Source organism: Hippoglossus stenolepis, chromosome 7 (genome assembly GCF_022539355.2).
Source record: "Hippoglossus stenolepis isolate QCI-W04-F060 chromosome 7, HSTE1.2, whole genome shotgun sequence".
Lineage (NCBI taxonomy): Eukaryota > Metazoa > Chordata > Actinopteri > Pleuronectiformes > Pleuronectidae > Hippoglossus > Hippoglossus stenolepis.
The window spans coordinates 10,162,734-10,185,942 of record NC_061489.1 but is presented as its reverse complement, the minus strand read 5'-3'; the positions used below and the strand labels follow the sequence as shown (position 1 = coordinate 10,185,942).

At 41.7% G+C, this 23,209-nt stretch overlaps 1 protein-coding gene across 1 annotated transcript; it reads right to left on the bottom strand.

Moving 5' to 3' along the window:
- Positions 1–412: 412 nt before the first annotated feature.
- On the bottom strand, positions 413–21,783 carry adam19b (ADAM metallopeptidase domain 19b). Its single transcript, XM_035161558.1, has 23 exons — positions 21,506–21,783; positions 21,109–21,221; positions 19,920–19,990; positions 12,802–12,880; positions 12,503–12,579; positions 10,679–10,883; positions 10,511–10,576; positions 10,228–10,299; positions 9,968–10,134; positions 8,961–9,045; positions 8,637–8,776; positions 8,355–8,532; positions 8,181–8,270; positions 7,818–8,013; positions 6,569–6,677; positions 6,220–6,430; positions 5,986–6,063; positions 5,008–5,116; positions 4,774–4,903; positions 3,358–3,460; positions 2,937–3,278; positions 2,769–2,839; positions 413–1,930 (listed from the first exon to the last, which is right to left on the bottom strand). The coding sequence occupies exons 1-23, from the start codon at positions 21,603–21,605 to the stop codon at positions 1,924–1,926; spliced, it is 2,799 nt and encodes a 932-aa protein (XP_035017449.1). The 5' UTR covers positions 21,606–21,783; the 3' UTR covers positions 413–1,923.
- Positions 21,784–23,209: the final 1,426 nt, after the last annotated feature.

Genomic DNA, 23,209 nt, shown 5'->3' with positions numbered 1-23,209 from the left:
TTACACTGCCCCCAAGTGGTCGACGTGTGAATCGACTGATAACCAAAAGGTCTTCTCCCCAAACATCAAGAAAAAAATCTTTACAATTCTTATGTTTGTTTAAGAATGACTGTTTTCAAAGTGCAGCCTGCAGATGAAGATGAACAAGATGCAAACATTAAATACTGAGCTTTAAAGCAAAGATATAGTGCATAATTATTGTTTCCTTATTTCCTTATTTCCTCTCCTCTCCTCTCCTCTCCATTCCTATCCTTTCCAAGCATTTTAGCATTAAATATCTCAGCAATGAAATTATTATTGAACTTTTCAATTCCAGTGTCCACCATTGAGCAGGCTACGACTGAGCATGCTCAGTGTTTAGATGCTAATATGAACAAAATCATACAAATTAAACCAAACACAACCAAACACGTAACATTATATTTGTTTTTATTGTTTTTTGTTCATGTAAATTCCAGTTGAAGACACAGTGTTGCCTGAGTTTGCATAGGTGTGATAAGAAGGTAAAACATGGCAGCTGACACACTGTGTTCATGTCATCTCTCCAGCAGACTAATGAACCGCTGTACCCTTAAAATAATGCCAGAGTTAACATTGTAACATGGATTGGATTGTCACATTACATAGTCTTCCTCAGTAAAGGAGTCTACATAATGTTTTGGTCATGAGGAAACTCCCATCAAAAGGTTTAAAAAAGATCTCTGGGCAAAAGGGTTGAAATCTTTACATTTTACGGTGCAATTTTAGTAAGTTTACATGTATGTAAAACTATATGGCTCATTTTTGCTCCTATTATGAAATCAATTTTAAATGTTGCTTTGGTCGAAGACAACTTCATCACTGAAGATACTATAAGACATGCACTGAACGCCGGATATTCTCCTGACATTTCTGGGAGGGGCTCAATGTGAGAATGCAATATCTGAGTCTGACGTTGCGTACGTCTCTGGGGTCTCTACTGCAGGCCCCCGAGAAAAAGTGAGGATAATGTCAGAATAAGCACATATGAGAATACAGCAGGAGATTGTCTGCGTTCTTCATATGTGAAAGACAAACTCTGGATAACGTCTGGACCAAATTGTCCGGACGTTTTTTTACAGAGTTCATGTCTGAAAACAGCTTGACAGTGACAGAAGAAAGAAAGAAAAAGTTAATGAGGGTACCCAGAGTCACATTAGTGAATCTTCACCACAAATCTTTTTGGTATCAAACTCTCACGTCCTGTCGGCTTGAAAAGTGACTGTTACCAGTTTGTGGAAGGAGATTTTGAACTGCCTTCAGGGGGGTTTGATCCTAAAAAGTCTGCTAAAAGTGCACACAAATATAAAATCTTTCAAACAAATCTCTAACATTTCCTGCTACACATCCATATCTCTCAGCATAAGCATATACATACAGCATGCATGTAGGGCTTTATACTGGTCCCCATTAGTCCAGTTCAAATCACATTATTTTTTCACACATACAAAGCGTAAGCACTTCACTATTGGCATCTTTTCTTAATATAAGATATCCTCTTATAGCTGATGCTCTTTAAGAGACACCATGTTTAATACATAGGCTACATTGTAAACATTCATTTTTCTTCACTTTGAGAATAGATCCTACTTGAGCAGTGTTTCAACGCTGCTGACACACGGGGAGCGATTTCACATTTCCAGTGACATCTGGGAGAATAAAACACCTTCCAAAATTGCTGTTTCAAGTGGATACAGATTACATTGTAAAACATACTCATTGTCATATGTTCTATAATTTGTTTTTCCCTCATTATACATTATATAAATAAACTGTAATCCACAGAAGTGTGTCAAGTATTCATCTTATTCCACATGTTCTTGGCCAGTGGCTAAAAATGCAGTTTCAGGCAGATCCATTACTGGATGCAAGTGGTGGTCCCCGATGTCTCCCTGAGATCTTAGATTAGATTCTAAAAAAAAAGAAAACACAGCAAGTTCAGAAGAGGTTTGCATCAGTGGTGGGATCAAACAAAGTACATTTACTATATTACTACATTATTCATGAATCTGTACTTGTCACGGCTCCATGGCGTAATGGTTGACTTCAAAGTCAAAAGCTGATGTTTTTTAAAGATACAAGAGCTCATGTGATGCCATCCAGTTGGAATGTTATCTTTTTGATCTTGACTTTGTGCAATGACATACTGCACTTCATTCAAAATTCAGGTCAAATATCTCAGCTGTGGATCAGGAGATGGAGCAAGTCATCCTTTCACCAGAGGGTCGGCGGTTCGATCCCCGTCTCCCTCATGGGCAAGATACTGAGCCCAAGTTTCCCCTGACAGCAGTGCATGAGTGATGTGCGATAGAGAAGGTGCTGCACTGTGTGAATTTGTGTGCGTGAATGACAAAACTGTCGAGAGATTTGAGTTGTCATCAAAACTAGAAAAGTGCTTCAGAGATATGTAGAGATATGTAACATTAGACCCTGCCTCCTTCAATGAGGAGCAAAGCGCACCTGTAGCATCATTGATGGAGAAACATCTACAATGGATTAATCCATAATGATGTTGTATTAGGGAATAAGCTACGCTCTACATGTACTCTTACTTTTAATACTTTAAGTATATTTAAAAGCAACTACTTACTTAGTAGAAAGGTTGTAGAAAGTAGAACATTTTGTGTGGTACTTTTACTTTAACTCATAGTACGTTTTTGTCTGTTTATTTGTACTTTTAAATGTTTGAGTACTTCCTCCACCACTGATCTGTATTGATTGACAAAAAAATTGAAACGCTGATGATTCACCTGTTTGGCTTTTTCTGTCCAGCAGATGGAACCAAAGCAGCTTTAGCGGCCTGCAGGACTCTCTCTTGTTCCTGCATTAAAATGAGAAGTGAGACAAGACATGTTTAGTTCACTGAAGAAATGTTTGCACATGGCTTTAACTGAATAAAATGTGCCTAATTAATTCACCACTGATGATCTGTTGACAGGACAAGGAGGTGGAGGTCTGTTCGGAGGGTCCGGTCGGTGTGCAGCTGCTGCTGAAGGCTGTAAGCGACCTTTAGGATCCTTGGAAGGTACAGATGGAGGTCCTGAAGTGGGCGGAGGAGCCCAGGTTTTTCTCTGCTTGGTCGGCAGTGCAGATTTAAGAGGAGGGGGGGTGTAAGCCTGAGGAGAGATTTGTCTCTGAGGAGAAGATACAGGCTGGTTCTGAGGCTTCACAGGTACAGGAGGAGGCTTCACCGCTGGACGCACAATAGCATGTCTGGACCGCGTCGAGGAAGACGGGCTTGGACAGGCAGGGGCCTTCACCTGTGGGAGAATGTGTCTTCTAATTATCAAAAAGGACAGAGACATACAGCCGGATATGAGTCATCAGAGGCTACTTTACCAGGGGGTCTGACGGCTGCTTCTTTAGGAAGAACGTCGGGTTGGCGTGTCCGTTCAAATGACCGTCAGCATGCAAAGGCTTGGCCTCCACTGGGACTGAACAACTGTTATAAACAGAAGTACAGATCCGTCATTCAAACTGTAAATATACACAACATGGAGAAATTCATATAGTATTCATATTAAAGTAAATTATTCAACTAACTGAGGCCATTTTTCAACAGGAACTTTTTGATAATGTCCAGACAACAAGGTGTAGACAGTTTACAGCACAACAGCACTGGGTCGGCCCTTATCGCAGAAATCTCTCAAATCTCGTTGTTTTTCGAAGTTGTCATCATCGTCAGCGTTTTCTACGTGTTTGGCAACTCTTTTTTAATCCTGAGATATTTGTTGTCTTTTGTTCTTGTAGTTATTCATCTGTCCCGTGTTAGAAACTCGCTGGGAATTCTCCCCGGACAATATCCTGCTGTGTCCTCACATGGATTCACCCGGACACTCAGGCAGGAGAAACTCCAGAGAATGTCCACAGCAACTGACTCAGTATTTTACCTTCTCACACACAGCCCCTTTTCTATAATTCATCCATAGTGTATTAGATGCATTTGCCCCCTTAGTTTCCACTAATGCTGTCACTCTTCTCTGGTTTTGTTCCTGACTATGTGAAAAAAGCCTGCACACAACCAATCTGATCCAGACTCAACTAATTAAAGCAACTATAGAACAATTTCTAAGCGGTCCGATGCAGCTAAACTCCTTGAGAAGATGTGGTTTCACATCTCATTGTAGCTCTGACTGGTAATTACATAAATTCATTCTTTCCAGTTTGCATCTTTCTGAGAGACTACACTTTTTTGAGTAACAAGTTATTAATAGCAGTTCTCCTTTTATAAGACTTCTAAGAAGAATTGAAGAATTACATCACAACTTCCTCATCGGTACATTGCAACAAACCACTGTTGCAATGTACCGATGAGTTCCAGCCTCAATGTTGAGATTCATGTAAGTAAGATGTCTTATCTTATTTTGATCATTTAAGGAACGACAATCTGTTCATGTCTGAGCTTCAGACACAGAAACCATCGTCGGTGCTTTCATTTCCACACATTTAGATTACTGTAATCTGTCAGAATCTAGTTATGATGTGTCATATTTGTTTGGACTAAAGAGGACAGAGCTGTTGCTGTTACGGGACAATAAGTTTGGATCAATCTTCCTGATACTCAAACTTAGAAAAACAGTATTGTCTTTTAAAACCCCCTCTGAGATATCTCTTCTATTTTTTCTCTTTCTTCATGAGACACACTTTGTAATCTCTGGCTTTGATAATTGCTGTATAAATAAACATAATTAATGAATAAATAATAACAATAATATTTACAACAATAGTAATCATAAACACTTCTGCAGCACGTACCTTGGCACCGGTGGGGGCGCTGATGTTTTCAGTGGGTGGAGTTTATGTCTGTAGCAGCACCAGAGTCCAACAGCAGCCAGAACCACAAAGAGAACCAGAGGCAGGACGAGCAGGACTGGAAGGAGACTGCCTGATGGAACATGTCATAGAGTCAGGAAGTAGAACGATGTCAAAGAAATATCTTAAATTGTCACTTTATGCATATCAACAAAATAAAATAATGCAGTGTCTTACTGAGGCTGATGACAGGTCCACTGTCGACACTCCCACCTGAGCCCTTCTGGTCACACAGAGGAGGAGCCCAGCCACGGTCACAGTGGCAGTTATGGTTGTTGTTACACAGCTGGTGAGAAGACGTGTCATCCATTCAAATTACAATGTAAACATTAACATTCATTCCAGTGACATGCAGGTATTCGGCTTGATGATATTTTTGGACAATAGCAGCACTTTGAAATCATTATAATATGACATACTGTATAAAAAACAGGTTTGATAGTGGAATGTAACAAAGTACTGTACTAAAGACAACTTTGAGACGCTTGTACTTTACTTTTAGACTTTACACCTTCATTCATCTATAATTTAAAATATTGTTCAAATATTACATTTAAGAAAATCTTAACAATAACAATTAAACAGTAAGAACTTATTGAGCTACGTTGGCTGTTGATAAACGAAAGTTTGATTTTTTATGTGGTTTGTGCAAAGAAAGGAAATCAAACAGAGGAATGGCCATCTGTATTTATATTGTGTTTTTTATGTGCAAGGGGCAGATTAATAAAGAGTTTTCTTCTTTCTGATCCTTTATTGGTTCATGGAATGTGTATAAGTGTATAAGTGTGTTGTTTTGTTTTGTAAAATAGTTTGGATTACCTGGAAAATTAATGAAATAAGCTAAACTAATCTAATCTAGAAAGACTAACATTTAAGAGGAAATAATGTGTTTTTCATTTCACTACATTTATTTGACAGCTAAAGTTACTTTGTAGATTAAGGCTGAACAGTGAAAGGGGGCATCCTGCTGTGGGATGACAACTCCACTGAGTCTGCTGATAACACTTGACATTGCTGTGATTCTACTTTTTAGTTAAGTAAAGTATCTAAAAGTTGTACCACTGCCAAGGTTCCCATTTTCATAAATCGCGGGCTGGCAGCCAAACCTCCCCCAACACTCCAGAGGAAATCCACCTCACCCTCATTGAAACTCACCCCGTGTCCGTGGCACTTGGCATTGCACTCATCAGCTTGCAGAAATGATGCATTGCGGCACTCTCCATTAAAGCAAATCTGTCGGCAGGAGGAGGGTGTGAGGGAGAAAATCGAAGAAGTTTACTTCATGAAAAGCACTTGAGCCACAATGTCAGCAGGTTAAATATGGCTATCTGACAAATTAAAGAAATACTGAGATCAAGAGCGTCCTCTCTGTCGCCATACGAGTCTCACCGAGTCGTCTCCACACTTGGTGCCCGTCATGACCAGGCCTGGGTCCAGAGTGTCTCCCTGTACCTCCTCTGTCCCGGGCTTGTACACATGCGTTCCCATACACTGGATTCTCTTGTTGCCCACAGTGACGGTGGTCTCAATGCGAACGGCGTTGTTCTCAATGGGCTTTGAAGCTGAAGTTAAACACTGGATTTTCCCACATTTTGCATCTCTGACAGAAATAATAATAGATTGTTGATGTTGATCAACGTTCAACATAGAAAATATCCCAATGTTTCAATAGAACTATAGAGGAGTATATCAACCAAAGAGTTAGTATGAATGCGCTGTTGAATATTTTGTTCTTCACCTGTCCTTACAGCTCCTGTATTTGCCGAGCAGATCTTTGCCACAGTTCCCGTACATGTCCCCGGCTTCGTTTACCTTCTGAAAACACAGGTCAGGGGCCGAGCGGCCATCTGTGGTGGGGAGAAAGAGAATGCATAGAAACATATTAATACTGCTGCGGACACACAAACCCAGTAACCAAACAAATTCACGCACAGTGTGTTGCATGCGACCACCTGATGGAGACCAGATGGCTCCTGTGGTACAACAAAGCCTCTCCAGGGAGTGGACATCGTACAATAACAATAACCTGATCTCGCACCCACAGCGGGCTCAGCTCTGACCCCGTCCAGTCTCCCTGACTTAGTGTGCACAGCAGGTTTATTTACTTTAGTGATATAATTCATCTTATCTCCAGTGAGAATATTTGATGGTCAAACATTTGCATATATTAATTACTGATCTGCAGAGTTAGGCTACATTTTTCTCGTTAATAAAATCCCATCATGCCTTTGAGTCCTGGGCTATTTTAGCCATTTGAATGCTTTAGATTTTGCCTTTATTTACCACATTAAACATTTTACCGTTGCCAGTATTTGGTATCTTTTTTTTCAGCACAACTTTGACTTTGTGACAATTAATGTCTTGCTTTGTCATAGTATATCAACATTTTTGACACAAGCCACTTCACGTGATTTGACCATGCAGGCTCAAGTGAGCACAAAGACTCATATTCTCATTTTCTTTGTATGGATATGACAGTGTTGAAGTGTGAAAGGGGGCTGTTAGGCAACGACTCAAGGCTCCATTTCTTTTGGCACCTGCTCAACCAGCTGAACTTCTGCCCCCCAGCCCCCTCACCTCTGGGGGGGCCCCCTCACCTCCACAACATGTAAATGAAATTCTTTTCAAAATAAATAACTCTGATTATTTCAAAATGGGTATATCTCGCAAAACACAATAACAGTGTGAAGAGAACAAGTGGAAAAATTATTGTATTGTATTGTCCCATCTTATATCTCATTTGAAAATATATTAGCATGACTAAAATACAGATTTATTGCCCAGCCATTATATGATGAGTCAGTTTTTTCTTCTGTAAAAAAGGTCTACTATGTCCTATATAAATGGGGATATGTATGAGTATTAAAAAACATTAGTCTAATCAGGTGTACCTAATAAATTGTATATTGTTCACATGTATGAAGGATATGGAGGATATATCCCATTTAGAAAAAGATGAACAGGTTAAAATCGGCCAGTTTACTGACCTCGTCCCCACAGAGACAGACACTGCTGCTCCAGCGTCAGACACATGCCTGTGTAACAGTAGGCCTGGCCGCTCGAGCACGACGTTCCATCCACCAAATAGAAGTTAGCAGGACAAGACTCAGCTTTGCCATCGCAGTACTCGGCCAGGTCACATGGTCCTGAGGGAGCACGGCACAGCACGCCTGGGCTCTTCAACTAGATGGAGAGACACAATGAGAAGAAACACAAGAACCAAGAGTGAAGGAGAAGAAATTAATTGTAATTGTCTATAATTCAAGAGCAACAGTGTTTATCTAGAAGTAAGAATCAGCTCCAGGGGGACGGATTCTTTGTTTCTCTTTCACAGATTCTCGTATTAGTACCTTGCAGTTATCACAGCAGATGCCATGGGCGCACTCGGCCCCAGCTTTCAGAGTGCAGTTGTTGGCGTTACAGCAGGGACTGGTGCACTCCTACACAAAAGAGTGAGTCATGAGTCCTGGCAAAAACACACCAGATGAATAAATACTTCTACACACACACACGCACACACTGACCTCTTCCTCGCCACAGTCACATTCCTCCCCGTCCTCCAGGTAACCATTGCCGCAGCGCTGCCCTCCGTACATGGATCTGGTGTTGGGCAGGTTGAAGAGACACTTCCCTCCTCCGGAGTTCAGGTAGCGCTTCAGCTCCCTCTCGTTACAACCATTAAACACTCGTGGAAACGGGTGCCTGTGCCATGGAAGAAGCACAAATACGGTACATAAATACTCACAATATACTTGATTAAATCAAATTTCAAATCCCATGTTTTTCATTCTGAGTTATAACTATACCCAGTAGCGGCGGCCATGATGCAGCCCCCGTCCTCTGCTCTGGCCTGACAGCAGCCCGTGCTGTCATGACTCATGCCGAAGTTGTGACCCATCTCGTGCGCCATGGTGGCGGCAACGCCAAAGGCTAATTCTGAGTGGTCCTTTTGAGGAGAAGAGGCAAAGGCAACAATATTATAATAATAATAATCATGATGCATACTGGCATTCAGTCATAACAATATAAAATAATTCCAACCTGACCAAAAGAGCTCTATTGATTTTTTTGTTACCACAGAGACAAACATTCACTCAAGTCTATTTTGTTTGTTAACTCTTGTCTCTCACCGTGTTCACTCCACCAGACTGGTAGTCGGAGCACATGGCTTTGAGAGGGGCCAGCCCAATGGTGGTGCCATGAAATGACTTCCCCCTGGAGACAGAAACACTCAGTTGATCAGTTCCACCTGGACTACAGCCCACTGGGATACAACTGGAGATGGTTATCATCGCCTGTAGGCACCGCCCCCTCCTCATCATGTATGTTGTACTATTGTAATTAAAGCAGGATATGGGTATGAAATCCTCACACACGATTGGACACCGCCTGGAGGTGTGATTCCTGAACTTCCTACTTCCTGTTTTAGACTGCACTGTGTGAAGAGCGGATCGGCACATCACTCGTGGCAGTGGATCTCCGCAGCTCGCCAGCATGCTTTGTTAAAGTACTGATTGTTGATCCATTTGTCTTAACACCGTTGAGGGGATTTGAGATTGTAAAGAACTTTGACAAACTCCCTGGAGACTGGGACAGGTTTAGATTTAGATACTGATACCCCGCTATCATATTGTAGAAAGATTTCTATATATACGTAGACACACTAGGAACAGGGGTGCAGTTATGGCTGCGTTTTTGTAGAATAACGTGTTAGGTTTTCATTCTGTCATTGTTTTTTGACGTTAGGTAGATATGTAATTCTGCTTTCAAAGAGTCCTCTTTTTGTTCTATTTATTTCTTTGTTTAAAACAGCATCCACTCGCCCTCATATAGTTAAATCCCTACTTCACTAAGAATCACTACTACAATACTTCATAAATACATTTATTTAACACCCAACATCTGGTTATATGTTATATTTTATCTTGCCATGTTACCCCCCCCCCCCCCAGCCTGGGTCATAACACACAATGAACATAAAAATCAATTCAGAGCTGTGCCCTGACGGACGGGGACTTAGTGGAGACATCGTGTGTGTGTGTGTGTGTGTGTGTGTGTGTGTGTGTGTGTGTGTGTGTGACTAAGTCAGGGGGGGGATAAATGGGAAGACTGGAGAGACAGAGTGAGAGACACTGACGTGATGAGCTGAGCGTTGTCATTGGGGAGCACGCGGAGCTGCTTGCGTCTCCAGGACAGGAACTCTGCCAGAGTGCTGTGTGGGTTGTCTGACACGCTGATCATGTTCTGGCTGGTCCACACCTCCAGACCAATTAATGCCACCCGGATGTTTAAAGCCTTGTAGTACTGAAGGTGTAGAGAGACACACAGGAACAATGACAGTTTTACTCATCATTACTAAATATAGGTGTGGTTTTCTCGCTTCTCATCAGCCGTTACCTTGTCAACCAAGTTAGCCGCTTCCAGCAGTTTCAGTTTGGTCTTCTCCAGATTACTGCCATGCTTCTCAAACTGCAAAAGATATTAACCACAAGGTTCATTGAAACAGACGCACCCACACACACCCAAACGTATTTTTACATGTTCACAAACCTCAAAAGGGACTTTTCACACTTCCAATAACAGACAGGAAATGAATAACAGCTTTATTTTTACTTGATCTAGTCATTATCTTTACCACTGAATAAATTCGTAATAGTTCAGATTGACCACATATTCTCACCTCAGCTTTGTCTGCCACGATCAGCAGCTCCACATACTTCATGTTTTGACTCAAGTCCCTTTTCTCCTGAAAGTTCAATGCAGAACATGAGTCGCACACCTCTTTCATGATTTGTGGGAAATTTGTTACCGTAGGCCTATGATCGCTGCCCGTCCTGTCCGAACTCACCCTCTTGCTCCGTGGTGACATCATTCCATGGATGAAGTCATCAAGCCGCTCCTCTGGCTCGTCCTTGTCGCCATGGTGATGCAGGCAGCTTCCTCCAGGCAGATGGAGACTCTCGGCTCTGATCACGGCGTGCTGCCGAGCATCCGTGGAAACAGGAAGAGGCTCTATCAGGTAGCTAACGCTTGTGTTCAGAGAAATAAGTCCCCTGGGGTAAAAAAAAAAAAGGCACATCGTTGATGGTTCCATCCAATCACAGCTCGAAGAAATCAATGTGATTAATGGTATTGCTGCCTTTCTATTAGCATGTTATGGCTAAAAACACAGTTCCTCTCTAATAACCCCAGTGCTTTTAAATGCTCAAACACAGTCACATAATAAGATTCATGGTTGCAAGAAAGGTCTATTTTTTCATTTTTATTTGGCTGTGGTGGTTTTATGAATGGGGCAGGGTGGAGCAGAGAATCACGTGTCTCAAGTGATTTACTTGTGTATATAAATAAGATCCCCTGGGACATACAGAGCGATACACAATCCCTTTTGACAAAATCACTCGTGAGTGCAGACGCTTAATACACAAGCACACAAGCAGCAGGTCAGACAGCTGTAAGAAACATCTGGAGAGGTCAGACGCCCACATGTCAACGTCCCTTTTTGCTGTGTTTGCATTTCTCCAGAGAAAGAAGACATATTAATCCACTTGTCCTCCAGATGCAGAGCGATGAACCCAAAGAAAAACACAAACATATGGCTACGATTTCTGTCTGCGCTTGCCAGTTCCTCCTCCTCTTCGAGTGTGTCTCCAGCAGGAAGCATCAGCTGCTCTGGAGCGACACCAGGAGAAAACAAAGGATCTCCACACTGAGCCGGACTCAATGAACCAGCTCTGCAGCCAATGAGCTACTGACCCACTTGACTTCACAAGGCACTGCACACAACTGCTTCCTGGCTGTCAGCTTATCAAACCAAGGTCTGACAACAGGTTCTGTAACCGCTGGATACAAGTTCTGTTCTTTACTAGTCTCTGAAATCATGTACACAAACATGATTTCAGCACTTATGATTTATAAATACTTCAAAACTGTGTCAACCTTGTTTAGTGTGAATGTGTGGTTGACCTTGTTGCTGATATGCTGTTGGATCCACACTCATTTCAAAGCATGATGCTATGATATTATGAAATGATACTGAAGCATGCCATTATTTGTATGGACCCTAATCTGACTTTTCTATCAATCAGTACTTATTATATGTTTAAAGTAACTTGGCTACGTTGCAAAATTAGTGGAACTGGGGTATTAGCTGGGTAGTAAAAGTCAATTACATACTAAATAAAATTGTTACTAAGTTGGTTTCTGTTATTTTAGCTAGTTCTTATTCGAGCTCGACTGACTTATCTATTGACAGATAACATCGGCTGATATGAGCCTTTCACTGACAAATCAGTATGCGTGTATTTGCTGGTTTGCACCAAAATTAAAACTTTGTTTTGTTGATGTGGGGACGCATCATCCCTCTATATTTACAGTCACAGGGTGCACATGTTTTAAAAAACTCATCACAAACCTTTTCTCTGCACAATTCAGTCTGCATCACCAAACTTCCTATTTTTAGTACAGCCTTCTCCTGCCTTCACTTTCTGCAGCTTTTTACTAATTTCCTAAAGAAACTGGGGCCTCTTCCCTGCCCTTAACTGAGGGAGCTGTCTTCATGAATTACCTTTTATCCAAGGAGGGATTTAATCTTCTTAGAATCTAGGAAATGTTTTCTCTTTCACCACTGGGACCACCTCTAAATATTATTAGACGTTGCTGGTGTTTTACTTACCTGAGTCCTGAGCATGTGCTTACAGCAACACTGGATCCTTCAAAGCCCTGAACCACCCCGTGATAGAAACAGTGTCCCTGGGAGACAGAAAGAATCACAGCTCAACACACAGCGCTCTTTGTGGAGAAATAAAGTGACACAGTTAAGAGAGCACAGGGCCTGGTTATGTGAGCAAAAAAGGAAACAATTTATGCCCATACACCATTTTATTTGATCAGCTGCACTCATGTTTATCTCCCTTCTATGATTTACAACTCCCGTCTGCAGTTTGAGAACATCAAACTGTCTGACAGACTTACAGCGTTGGCAGGAGACGAGGACTTGCGGGCTCCGTCAGGGCTGTACCATATTTCCTGATATCCAGGGGCCAACAGCTGCCTGGTGAAAGACGACACACAAACCAATGGGCAATTTGCAAGAGAAAAAAGATGTAGTGTCAGACATTCAATCTCTTGGAGTAATGGTGAAAGATAGTGTAAAAAGGTGCAGGACACAGAGGAGGTAGAGGGGGACTGATTTTCTCCAGCAGCCCACAGCTCATAAAACATTCATTCTGACAGAGACGCTGTAGAAACACAGACGGCTTTAAAGATTTAGATCCTCTCAGAGATACGCGTTAAAAAGAATGTGGGAAAAGTGTTTTGGCTCCAACTAAATCCATATATACCTTTCCCAAGTGACCCTTTCTTGAGCTGAAGGAGGAGATGGACACCGACCTACACTGTGAGAGGCTGGATTTGTTTGAAAGAGCTATTGAGTAATATCCTCCTTTTTGTATAATACAGAGATTTATCCATTAGTATACAAAACAGGCTATGAGGGGGTTTCTGATAATCAGCTACCCAGGCACATGTCATGATGAAAAACATGAATTCCTTGTGTGTGTGTTTGTGACTGAGTGGGTGTCTTTGGAGTCTCAGTCTGTTTCTGTCAAACCTACCGGTCCAATATTTACATCTCAAACAGATGCTTGTTTTCCTGTCTCTCTCTCTCCTTCCCATTCTGCTTCCATCCATTCATCCTGTTTTCATTCATAAACTCTGTCTGCCCCACAGCTGGTTTCCTTTTGCTCCACGTCTCTAAATCTCCCCTCATCTGTCCTCCCACCGTCTGACGATCGATCAAACAGACCGTGTCTGCAGCGAATTCAAGCCGCAGGGAAACGTACGTGCTCAACCTGCCAAAGCTGATTGAAAGAGGGGATCTGATTAAGGATCTCAAACAATAACAAATCAAACGTATAATCCCACTCCACGGAAGAGAATGAGGGCCAAGCGTGAGAAAAAAAAGGAAAGGATGTTCTTTATTTCCATTTCGAGAATAGTCAAAATAAAGTCTAAATGTTGAGAAAAATGTTGAAATGTCCAAAATAAATTTGTAAGGTCAAGAAAAAGTCAGAATGTCGAGAATAAATTTGAAATGTTGGGAATAACTTTAGTAAGGGCGAGAAAAAAGTACAAATGTCGAGAACAAAGTCGTAATGTTGAGAAAAAAGTTGAAATGTCGTGAGTTGGAATGTCGAGAAAAAAGCCAAACCATCAAGAATAGACCAGATTAAAGTATCAAAATATATCAAACTACTAACATTTTATATTTGTTGTACCAATATACAGAATCCTCGTGTCTATGAATTGGTGAAATTGTTCCTCAGAATCAGTTTTAGTACCAAGTACATTCTTTCTCTTCTAGCACATAAACACAGTGGTCGTCAGTATTAGGTCTTTGAAGAGATTCTGTTCAGAGGGAGAAACCACACAAGCTTGAAAGATGGAAACTGGTGGCTCACACACTCATCAGTTGTTCCTTTAACAGATCTGATTAAGAAGAGGAAGAGACTTGATCCTCAACATTTGGACTTTATCCTCAAAATGGAAAAGAAAAATCTATAATTCTTTGGTCTTATGACCCAAATTCAATTCCATACCACAATGATTAGTCCAACTAGCATTTTTATTATTTATCATGTGCTTTCATTTATTTTTCATCCTTACTATCTTGTGGGAAATAGGTCTCAAAATTAACAATAAGTCCCTTTTCAACCTTGTCAATGCACTGGATAGAGTTAGATAAGAAAAATGATACCATTTCTCACGCCTGTACAGTAAATACTTAGCGACACACGGCTACATATACAGTGTATCAAATATACGAAACCAATAAGTTCAGTTTTTTTCCGGGAGTCATTAATGACTGTGACTTTCTGTTGTGATCAAACAAAGATCAGTTCCTGAGATTTACCAGTGCTGGTAAATGTGGTAGATGTATTTTGTCATTAAGATTTGTCAACTATAACTACAGGCTGTAGCTTCACATTCAGTCTTGAAAGTGTTATCAATTCTCATCTGACTCGCACCAAGAAAGCGATTAAGTGCGTTTCGGGAAAATGTCAGGCCGCTTCTTTAAAAGGATGATGAAGACGAGTGAAGGGAAGATGGGGGATTTTTCTTTTGTCCTCCCAGACGCCCTGAAGGAGACTAGCCTCTTGAGACAATTAATGCCTGTTGATGCAATCAGTGACAAAGCAAGTCAAAGACAGAGAACGGCTGCTTCATCCTTTAACAGATTACCACTCCGAGGATCTGAGATCGGGGGGGGGGGGGACTTAAAAATTATTGCTCAGTGATAATGTATCCGGCTGATGTCACCCTAAACGGGTAACTAGCGCTGTGTTGTGACTTGACCCTTTGACCTCATTTATATCTGGACGTCGTCTAGGTTTCCTGCCTCATATTCCCATCATGTCCTCCTGTCGTCTCTGTGACCGTCTCTGTCGCCACATGTCGTTATAAAAGACAATCACTTCTTCCTCGAGGAAACACACACTTCTCTCCTCCATTCTCCACTTTGCTCACATGCCAGCCAGCAGCTGCATTTCTGAGTTAAACTATTAGTATTAGTCCTCAGGGATAGCATAGTGGGCCTATACTAGTGACTGATGGTTATATGACCTTTAGAAGTATAACATGTCCCCAAGTTTCTACATCTTAATGTTGTATTCTGCAATTAGGAGCCGTCAAAGACAGCTCAGAACAGTCTCAGCGACAAAAGAAAATAGTTCACATAAAAGAATCATTTAAAGTGGTATGTATAAGACCCCAACATCTCAGATAGCTCTGATACCTTTCACAGGCATCAAGGTACATATTTGCTAATATGCACTAGTATGAAAACTTTTATATTACAGAATAAACAATGTAGAAAAGATCTGCATTTATGTTTGTATTCATAATTCCCATAATTCGAGTTCTATATATTTGGTTGTATTTGTGTGCTGTTACAAATTCATGCGTGTGCTTCTGAATGCAGGATGATCAAGCCCAATATTGGATTGAACGAGAGGAACAATTTGGAAGAGAATGACTGTCTACAATAAAAAAGTTGGGGTATTATGAAATATACAAAATTTACTGTCTTCAGAACCCAAAGATATTCAGTTTTCTGTACATTAAAAAGTCAATCAGCAAATCCTCACATTTCAGGATTTTTGTTTGAAAACCGATTGGTACAATCGGTTTATCTTTTATTGTTTGAGCTGCTCATTTCTACATTTGTCTCTGATTTCCAACAGACGATGAACAACCAGTTGCATAAACCTAGCAGCAGTGGGCTAACTTCATTGCCAGGCTTTGAATCAACCAGTATAAAACTCTTGGAATACCCCGACCCCTATACGACTAATTGTATTGTGGTAGATGCCGTCACTGCTTTCAAATCAAGACTGTAAAAACCTCTATGTGATGTCGAGAGCCCTCCACAGAGCTTGGATGTCCTCCAGCGTCCAGACAGATGCTTTGATTGAGCAGCAGAATAGTGGCTGAATCCCGACTATCTGGCAGCAAGGCTGAGACAAAGGCCTGGTTCAGCCTTGGGAGGAGAAAGACGGGGTGGGGGAGTAATGCTAATGTACTTGGGGGAGATAGTGAAGCGGGGAGAGAGGAGATGTGGGGTAATGCATTATAGGGTCAGTGGGTCGCATTCTCTCATGGCATCAGATGACATCACTGCACATGAGCGGAGGGAGGGTGAAGGCTGATGCAAAGTCAAAGTAGCACTCAGCAATGGATGATTAAGAGGCTTTTATTGCACAGGGAGGGCAATGTTCTGTTGTGTGAAGGCCTGTGTGTGAGACTGTTTCCCCAACACGCACACACACCCCCACACACACACACACTTGAGGTCTCGATTTAGATATCTGAGCAGACAGGGCCGCACCACCGTGAGACTAAACACAGACACAAGGGAAACAAGGACAAGCGAAGGCATCCCTTGCTCTGCGCTGCCTTGACCTGCAATCCATCAGGTCTGAGCTTCGAGGCGTGTTTGTGTTCTTTTGGGGGTGCTGTGTGTGTACATGTGTCGTGTGTGTGTGTGTGTTTGTGTCTGTGTGTGTGTGGCCCCAGTCTCCCACACCCTGACCTGCAGGGAGCGCGTGGGAGATGTATATTTGAGCTATAGAGCCCTGGGGAATATCAGATGAGGTGAGGAGGTAAAGAAAAGAGAAAAGAAATAGGGTGCTCATTTTTAGGCGAGAAGAGGGGAGGAGAGGGGAGGAGAGGAGAGGAGAGGGGAGGAGAGGAGAGGAGAGGAGAGGAGATGGGGGGAGAGGGGAGGAGGAACAACGATGTGTTCATCTCCCAAGGGAATGCTTTAATTTGGGTTCGTGCTCTTAAGGGAGTGCAGGAAGGGCGTGAAAGAGAGGAACAGAGAAAGTCACGCAGAGGAGGAAGCGAGAACATCCACACTATTCATATCTCACACCAAAACCCCTAACCCAAGTGTCCCCGACTTTCCGGCCCTCAACCCTTCTCCTCCGCTCCATCATTCATTTTCTTCCACAGTTTCTTCCTTTCGCTGTATTTTTCCAATCTCCGCTTCCTGCTCCCTGAGTCAGCACGGCTATAGCCTGTCCCTGGCTCTTAACCAAATCAACCCCACTGCTGGGCGCCTCACGGCCTCTCATCAAGATAAAAGCTCAGGCAGACACACACCCGCACTGATACCATCCAACAAAAAAGACCCATGTGCACACTCAGAAATGCACATTTACAAGCATGACAGGGGGAGGACATGAGTGGACAGGACTCCAGCCACCACGCGCTCACATAGCCAAATAAATTCACAGCTATGTCTTCCTCCGTGCTTTGATGAAGTGATATATTAAGTGAGGAGCAGATGAGGTGGAAGAAAAATATAGAGAGTGGAAAAGAAAGGATGTCAATGCTGCAGAGGGATAAACAGACAGATGAGATCAGGAGCATCTCACAGCTAATTTGGGTTCTCTCTTATCTGCTGACTGTCAGAGTGTAGCTGCGACAGGGGCAATGAGGACACGAGGAAGTAGCCAGGGCGCAGGGATGGACACTGGCAGCATTTTCTCTGGCTTCTCTCCAAACTCAGACATTGATCTTCACAGACATTAACTGCTTTCTTGACGTGTCTCCAAATCAGGGCAACAAAGGACAGAGCAAAACACAGTATGGGAATCTCTGCTTAGGTCTGGAGAGCGGGGGGAACACAGGGCGGAGGGGATAAACCTCAGACTAAATACGAATTCTGTAAATGTGTTTTCTGCAGAAACTATTAGTGGGATGAAGGCTGAACCTAATGGTCGAGATCTATAATGTTTCTTCACCCACAACTCACAAGTTGGTACAATATAAAAACGTAAATATTTCATCATAAAACTGAAAGTGCATAAAAAATTGAGCTGTTGTGCCTATTTTTGTCTTTAATAAACACATTTAATTAGGGGACCTATATTCTTTTTGATTTTATTTCCAAGTTATTTTCTCAGTTTTTTTCTTATTACATTTTAAACTGTGTATGTTTATGGAACAATATTTCTAATAATGAACATAGAATGACAGAATGATAGAATTTTTTAACAAACTCATACCACTTGTCAACACAAACTCTCTTGAGATCTTCGTCTGTGTCTTCTATGTCTGTCTCACCACTTCTTCACCAGGAGATGTTTTCTTTTAGTTTTTTTCATTTTTGCATCTGTTAAAAGCGTCAACCCCCCCCCACAATCATTCAGTCTGAATGAAATGACTGGTCTTGCTTATTACAGTTCTGTGAAGATCACAGACACCAGCTCATTTTCCTTTTTCAGATGACTTTATTTATTGTAAGAGGATTTTAATAAAGAAGATAAAAACTAATTACCAACTTCACCTTCAAGTGAACTGTGGCATGTATGAACACTAAAGAGAATTTAGAATGCATGTGAATGTTCCAGGTCAATAAAGCTCTCAGACAAGGTACATTAATGAATCAATACTTAGAATGTGGGATGTGTTTCAAAGTCTGTTTTTACCCTGAAATGCTTTACTTTCTTTCACATGCTTTATTAGCAAAAATAATCCTGAATCACTTTTTCACATTAGCAACGATTCTATTTTTTTTACATCAGTGCACTGCAATGCACAACGTGGGAAGAAATGTTCACAGCTTCCATGTCACAGGAAACAGTTGAGAAGTTGCACAAAACGTATTTCAAAATGTTTTCAGAAAAGGTATTCAGTTATTTTTCTGCTGCAGTTCCTCTTTCTTTGTATCTCATTCCTGGTTATTGTCTTGAATACATTGACACATCTCTATCTAAGCTTGAACGACTGTAAGTTTGATCAAGTCCTTCATTTCTCGTCTCCGTCCCCCTCTTAACCCCCGTACGGAGAAAAACACTGTGTGATTGATGAAGATTCCTGAGCCAGGAGGGAATCTAACAGTGTGACCACCTGCTGGGGAGGGAGAGCAGTGGGGGGTTAAATCCCTGAGGGGACGTCCGCTCAGACACAGCGGAGTCATGGTTTGTTAATGTGTCTGCCTGTGAATGACTGACAGAGACCGAATACATCTGATGGTAAAAACTTTATATTTCTCGAGCTTCATAAAAGCTTCCCTTTCCACTTGAGCGCTGGCTCGGATCCAGACGTGATAAACCGGAGCTCTGTGTCGTCACCTCTGACATCTCGAGAGCTGCGGCCCTCCCTGCTCTCCCACTGGTGCAGCGATCACACTCTACATTATAAACTCAGATACTCTGCTCACTTCCTATCACCATCCCCATTGTTACTGGACAGGAACCGCTCCATCAGATTATAGGACGTTAGAGGCAAGAGGTGCAATCTGACTTCCTGTTTGCCCAAGGCTCACAGATCGGGTGTCAAGCCTCTGTCGTCCAAAACCATCATGCTCCTTTTCCTCCCTTGTTCCCCATCACTGCACCCACAGGGGTATTGACCTTATAAATGTGTATGTGACGACTAACATCTGTTCAAATCAATGCTGGGGCGTCTTGTGGATGTCTGATGATGATGAAGATACAAATACTGATGCTATATCTTGATTTAATGGTAAAAACCATTGCAACATTACAACACCTAATGGACAAAATAAAACTGAAATCACTCACTGGTTTTTCTCCAGGTGTAGTCTGAGCTCCTGGCCCTCCGCGGAGATCAGAACCTGCGTCTCTTCCGGATGCTGGAATAATAATAATCATGATAATAAGCTTCAATTGTATAGCACTTCTTTAACAAAGCTACAAAGGGCTTCACAAAAGGATAAAACAACAATAACTATTCAAAGAAATACACATAAAATAAGTTAAAATTCACCCAGAGATGAAACACTTTAAGAAGAGATTTAAAAACTTTAGTCAACAATCAGAAGACGATCAGCCGATATAAAGTGGCGTAAAGGCCCACAGGGAAATAATAAATCCTTGATATACACAGGAGCTTTTAAAGTCATAAACAAACTCTAAAAATCAATGCGAAAACAAACAGGAAGCAAATGCAGCGAGGCTAGTACCAGTGTTACGTGGTCACGTTTCCATGATCCAGCAACATTTGGTGCCAATAGAAGGCGATGCAGGGAGGCCTATAAGTGAAACCTGTATTGATGGCATTGCAAAAATCTAGCCAGGGAAAATGTAAAGGCAAGTCCTCAAAACAAAGAGCAGAATCACATAACTGACCCAGGAAGTAAGAAAAATAAAGAAAAAGTAAATAAAAGCTGTATCAGCCCACATGACTCATGGGCGCCCCCTAGAAAACTTCAACGAAGCAGCCCCCGCTGTGCGTTTCACCTTCGTGTATGAAATTTGGTAGAGTCATATAAAAGCCTGAGAACTTCAAAAAGGCTCTGGGAGCTAATCCTAACAGGAAGTCTGCCATTTTGATATTAATGTGGAGGCTTTCTCAAATTGTTGCCATTTGGAGGGGTCGTACTTCAACAAACTCCTCCTAGAGAATAAATCAGGTTGACTTCATACTTGTTCAGTCTAATCCTACGACCTTTGTGATGCTAAATTGTGAGGCCTTTCCGACTTTTGTCAAACAGCGCGTCTGTGGCAACATGTTGATGCTTCGCCCTGAAAAAAGAAGTTCATTTTCATATGACTTGTCGAATCTGCCCCAACTGTCACATACGTGATAAAAGTCCTGGCCTGAAGCCATCAATTTACCAATATTTCGGTTATAGTTATAGTGCCACCCACTGGCAACAGGAAATTACATATTTTTCTTTCTTTAGATTTAAATGCGCTTCTGTTTGTTTTTAATCATTTTATAAGTGAAATGGACAGAGAGATGTCTTACCTGATTGTTGGCAGAGCTGCTGTGTGAGTGAGGATGCAGCCATTTAGGATAAGTAATCTCATAACTCTCTACATGCTGGAGGATCCTCTCCTGTGAATCCTGCTCATTCAACCCTGATGGAAAACAAAAAAAACATGAAGAATGACCATGACCCAATTCACTGACCTTATGATACAATTGAGTTGGATCTCCGGTTGTGCATTGGATGCATTAAGGCAAATTAAAGCAAAATTAAATCAACACTTGCGTTTGTAGTTTCGTTACAAGCAAACACGTGGAGGTAGATTGAATTTTGACGTGGAAACACATTCCGGTGCAATGCGATCATGTGCGTATTGTTGCACGACATGTTTACAGATATCACATTTCGGTACTTATGGCTCGGACAAACACTCACCATCATAGACAGCTGCTGCACATGCAGCTGCACAGTGGAGGAGAACTGCGAGGAACAGACACAGACAGGACCGAACAGCACCGACAGCAGCGGGACTCATTGTCAACACACACCGTGGATCCAGCCCGAGACATTCGTGTTCGCAGGCGAATAATAATAATGGCAAGAAGAAGAAGAAGAAGAAGAAGAAGAAGACTGAGAGGTTTCACATCAGAGGGAGGAGACGCTGCCGGGGAGACATGGAGATCAACGTCTGAATGAGATGCTGCTGCTGCTGCTGCTGATCACACCTCTCTGTCTCAACCCCTCCCCTTCACCATACACACGCGCACACACACGCACACACAGATAGGATGACACGACGCACGAGCGAGCAACATAACACCAAAACCATCCTGTTAGAGATGAAATGAGATAGAGGGGGCGCTGTTTAGCCACTCCATGGTGACTTTGCCAAATCTAATTTTTTTAAATAAACAAAAATTTCCCTGGATCCATAAAGTATCTATCTAAGTATCTAAAATGTATTTTTTATATATTAAATGAGTTGTTAGCTTCATTTAATTGAAACATTTATCCATACAGTATCTAAAAATCCTTCCACCAGATAGTTTTTATTAAATCTGGGCTATTATATGTATTTATTTTGATTCTGTCCTTTTATTGATTTGATGTCTTTCTTGTTCCAACGCATGACATTTTATTTTCTATATAAATAAAGTTTATTTGTTGTTATTATTATTATAATAATAATTATTATTATTATCATTACAGTGCTTATGAAATTCAGTATGACACTTCTATCAAGTTGGGGAACTAAAAAGCCATAGATTGAAGAAACAATAGTTGACAGTGGAACAGCAGGGACTCTATGTAAAGATGGAGGACATGACAAAAGCCAAAGAGTCTCAATCGCCACCTGGTGGCTGACTGGAGTATAAGTCATAAATCTTCCTCCATGTTAGTGGAAGGGACATGAACCAAACGAAAAAGTGTACGTCAAATATTTTTTCCTTGATTGTTTCTGTCATTTTAGGTAGATGGTATCACACTGATGTTTGTTCAAGTGAGACTGACTCACAATTGGTCGAGGGTGTGTATCAATCACCAGTGCTCCAACCGATCGCTACTGCTCAGACTTCACATATGGGATATTTTGGCTTCATTCCTGGATAGTGGGAGGTGGTGAAGAAACATCATCCATTTTATATACACTCCATTGTTTGAAGGCGTTATATGAAAGCTTGCGGTTTCTTGCTGGGACCAGCTGGTGGTTGTGATCTCTTTCCAAGTTTGCAATACAAGAAATACGCCCTCAGAGCAGCGCTACTTCTTCAGGACTGGACACCACCGTGATGAGAAGGGCTGGTAGGGCCACGACAAGCAATGCTAACTTCAATAGAAGCTAAGAAGTGATGGATTCATAAGCAAATCAAAGAGCCTTAATGAGCTCCTCTTTATTTAGAAAACATTTTTACAAGACCATTTTTATAACTCAGTTGCTCGTAAAAGCCGTCTGAACAATACGATGTGCTTGCAGTTTATATGTACAGCTGCATAACCAATCAGAAGTGACAGATAATGTTTTTAAGGAGCCAATAAAGTTGGTTTATTTGTGAAGTCATGTGAATTATGTCTTCTATGTTTTCCAAGCAGCAGCTCAGAAGGCTTAGAGACAGGGCCCTGCATGTAAACACATGCTGT

What these genes read in the sequence shown, in the direction of transcription:
- adam19b (XM_035161558.1), bottom strand. Translation starts at nt 21,605, where the DNA reads ATGAGTCCCGCTGCTGTCGGTGCTGTTCGGTCCTGTCTGTGTCTGTTC. An exon ending in TCTGCTGTGATAACTGCAAG is followed by an intron (nt 8,014 to 8,180) that starts GTACTAATACGA and finishes CTCTCCATCTAG; the next exon opens with TTGAAGAGCCCAGGCGTGCT. An exon ending in GCGCCCCCACCGGTGCCAAG is followed by an intron (nt 3,461 to 4,773) that starts GTACGTGCTGCA and finishes TGTTTATAACAG; the next exon opens with TTGTTCAGTCCCAGTGGAGG.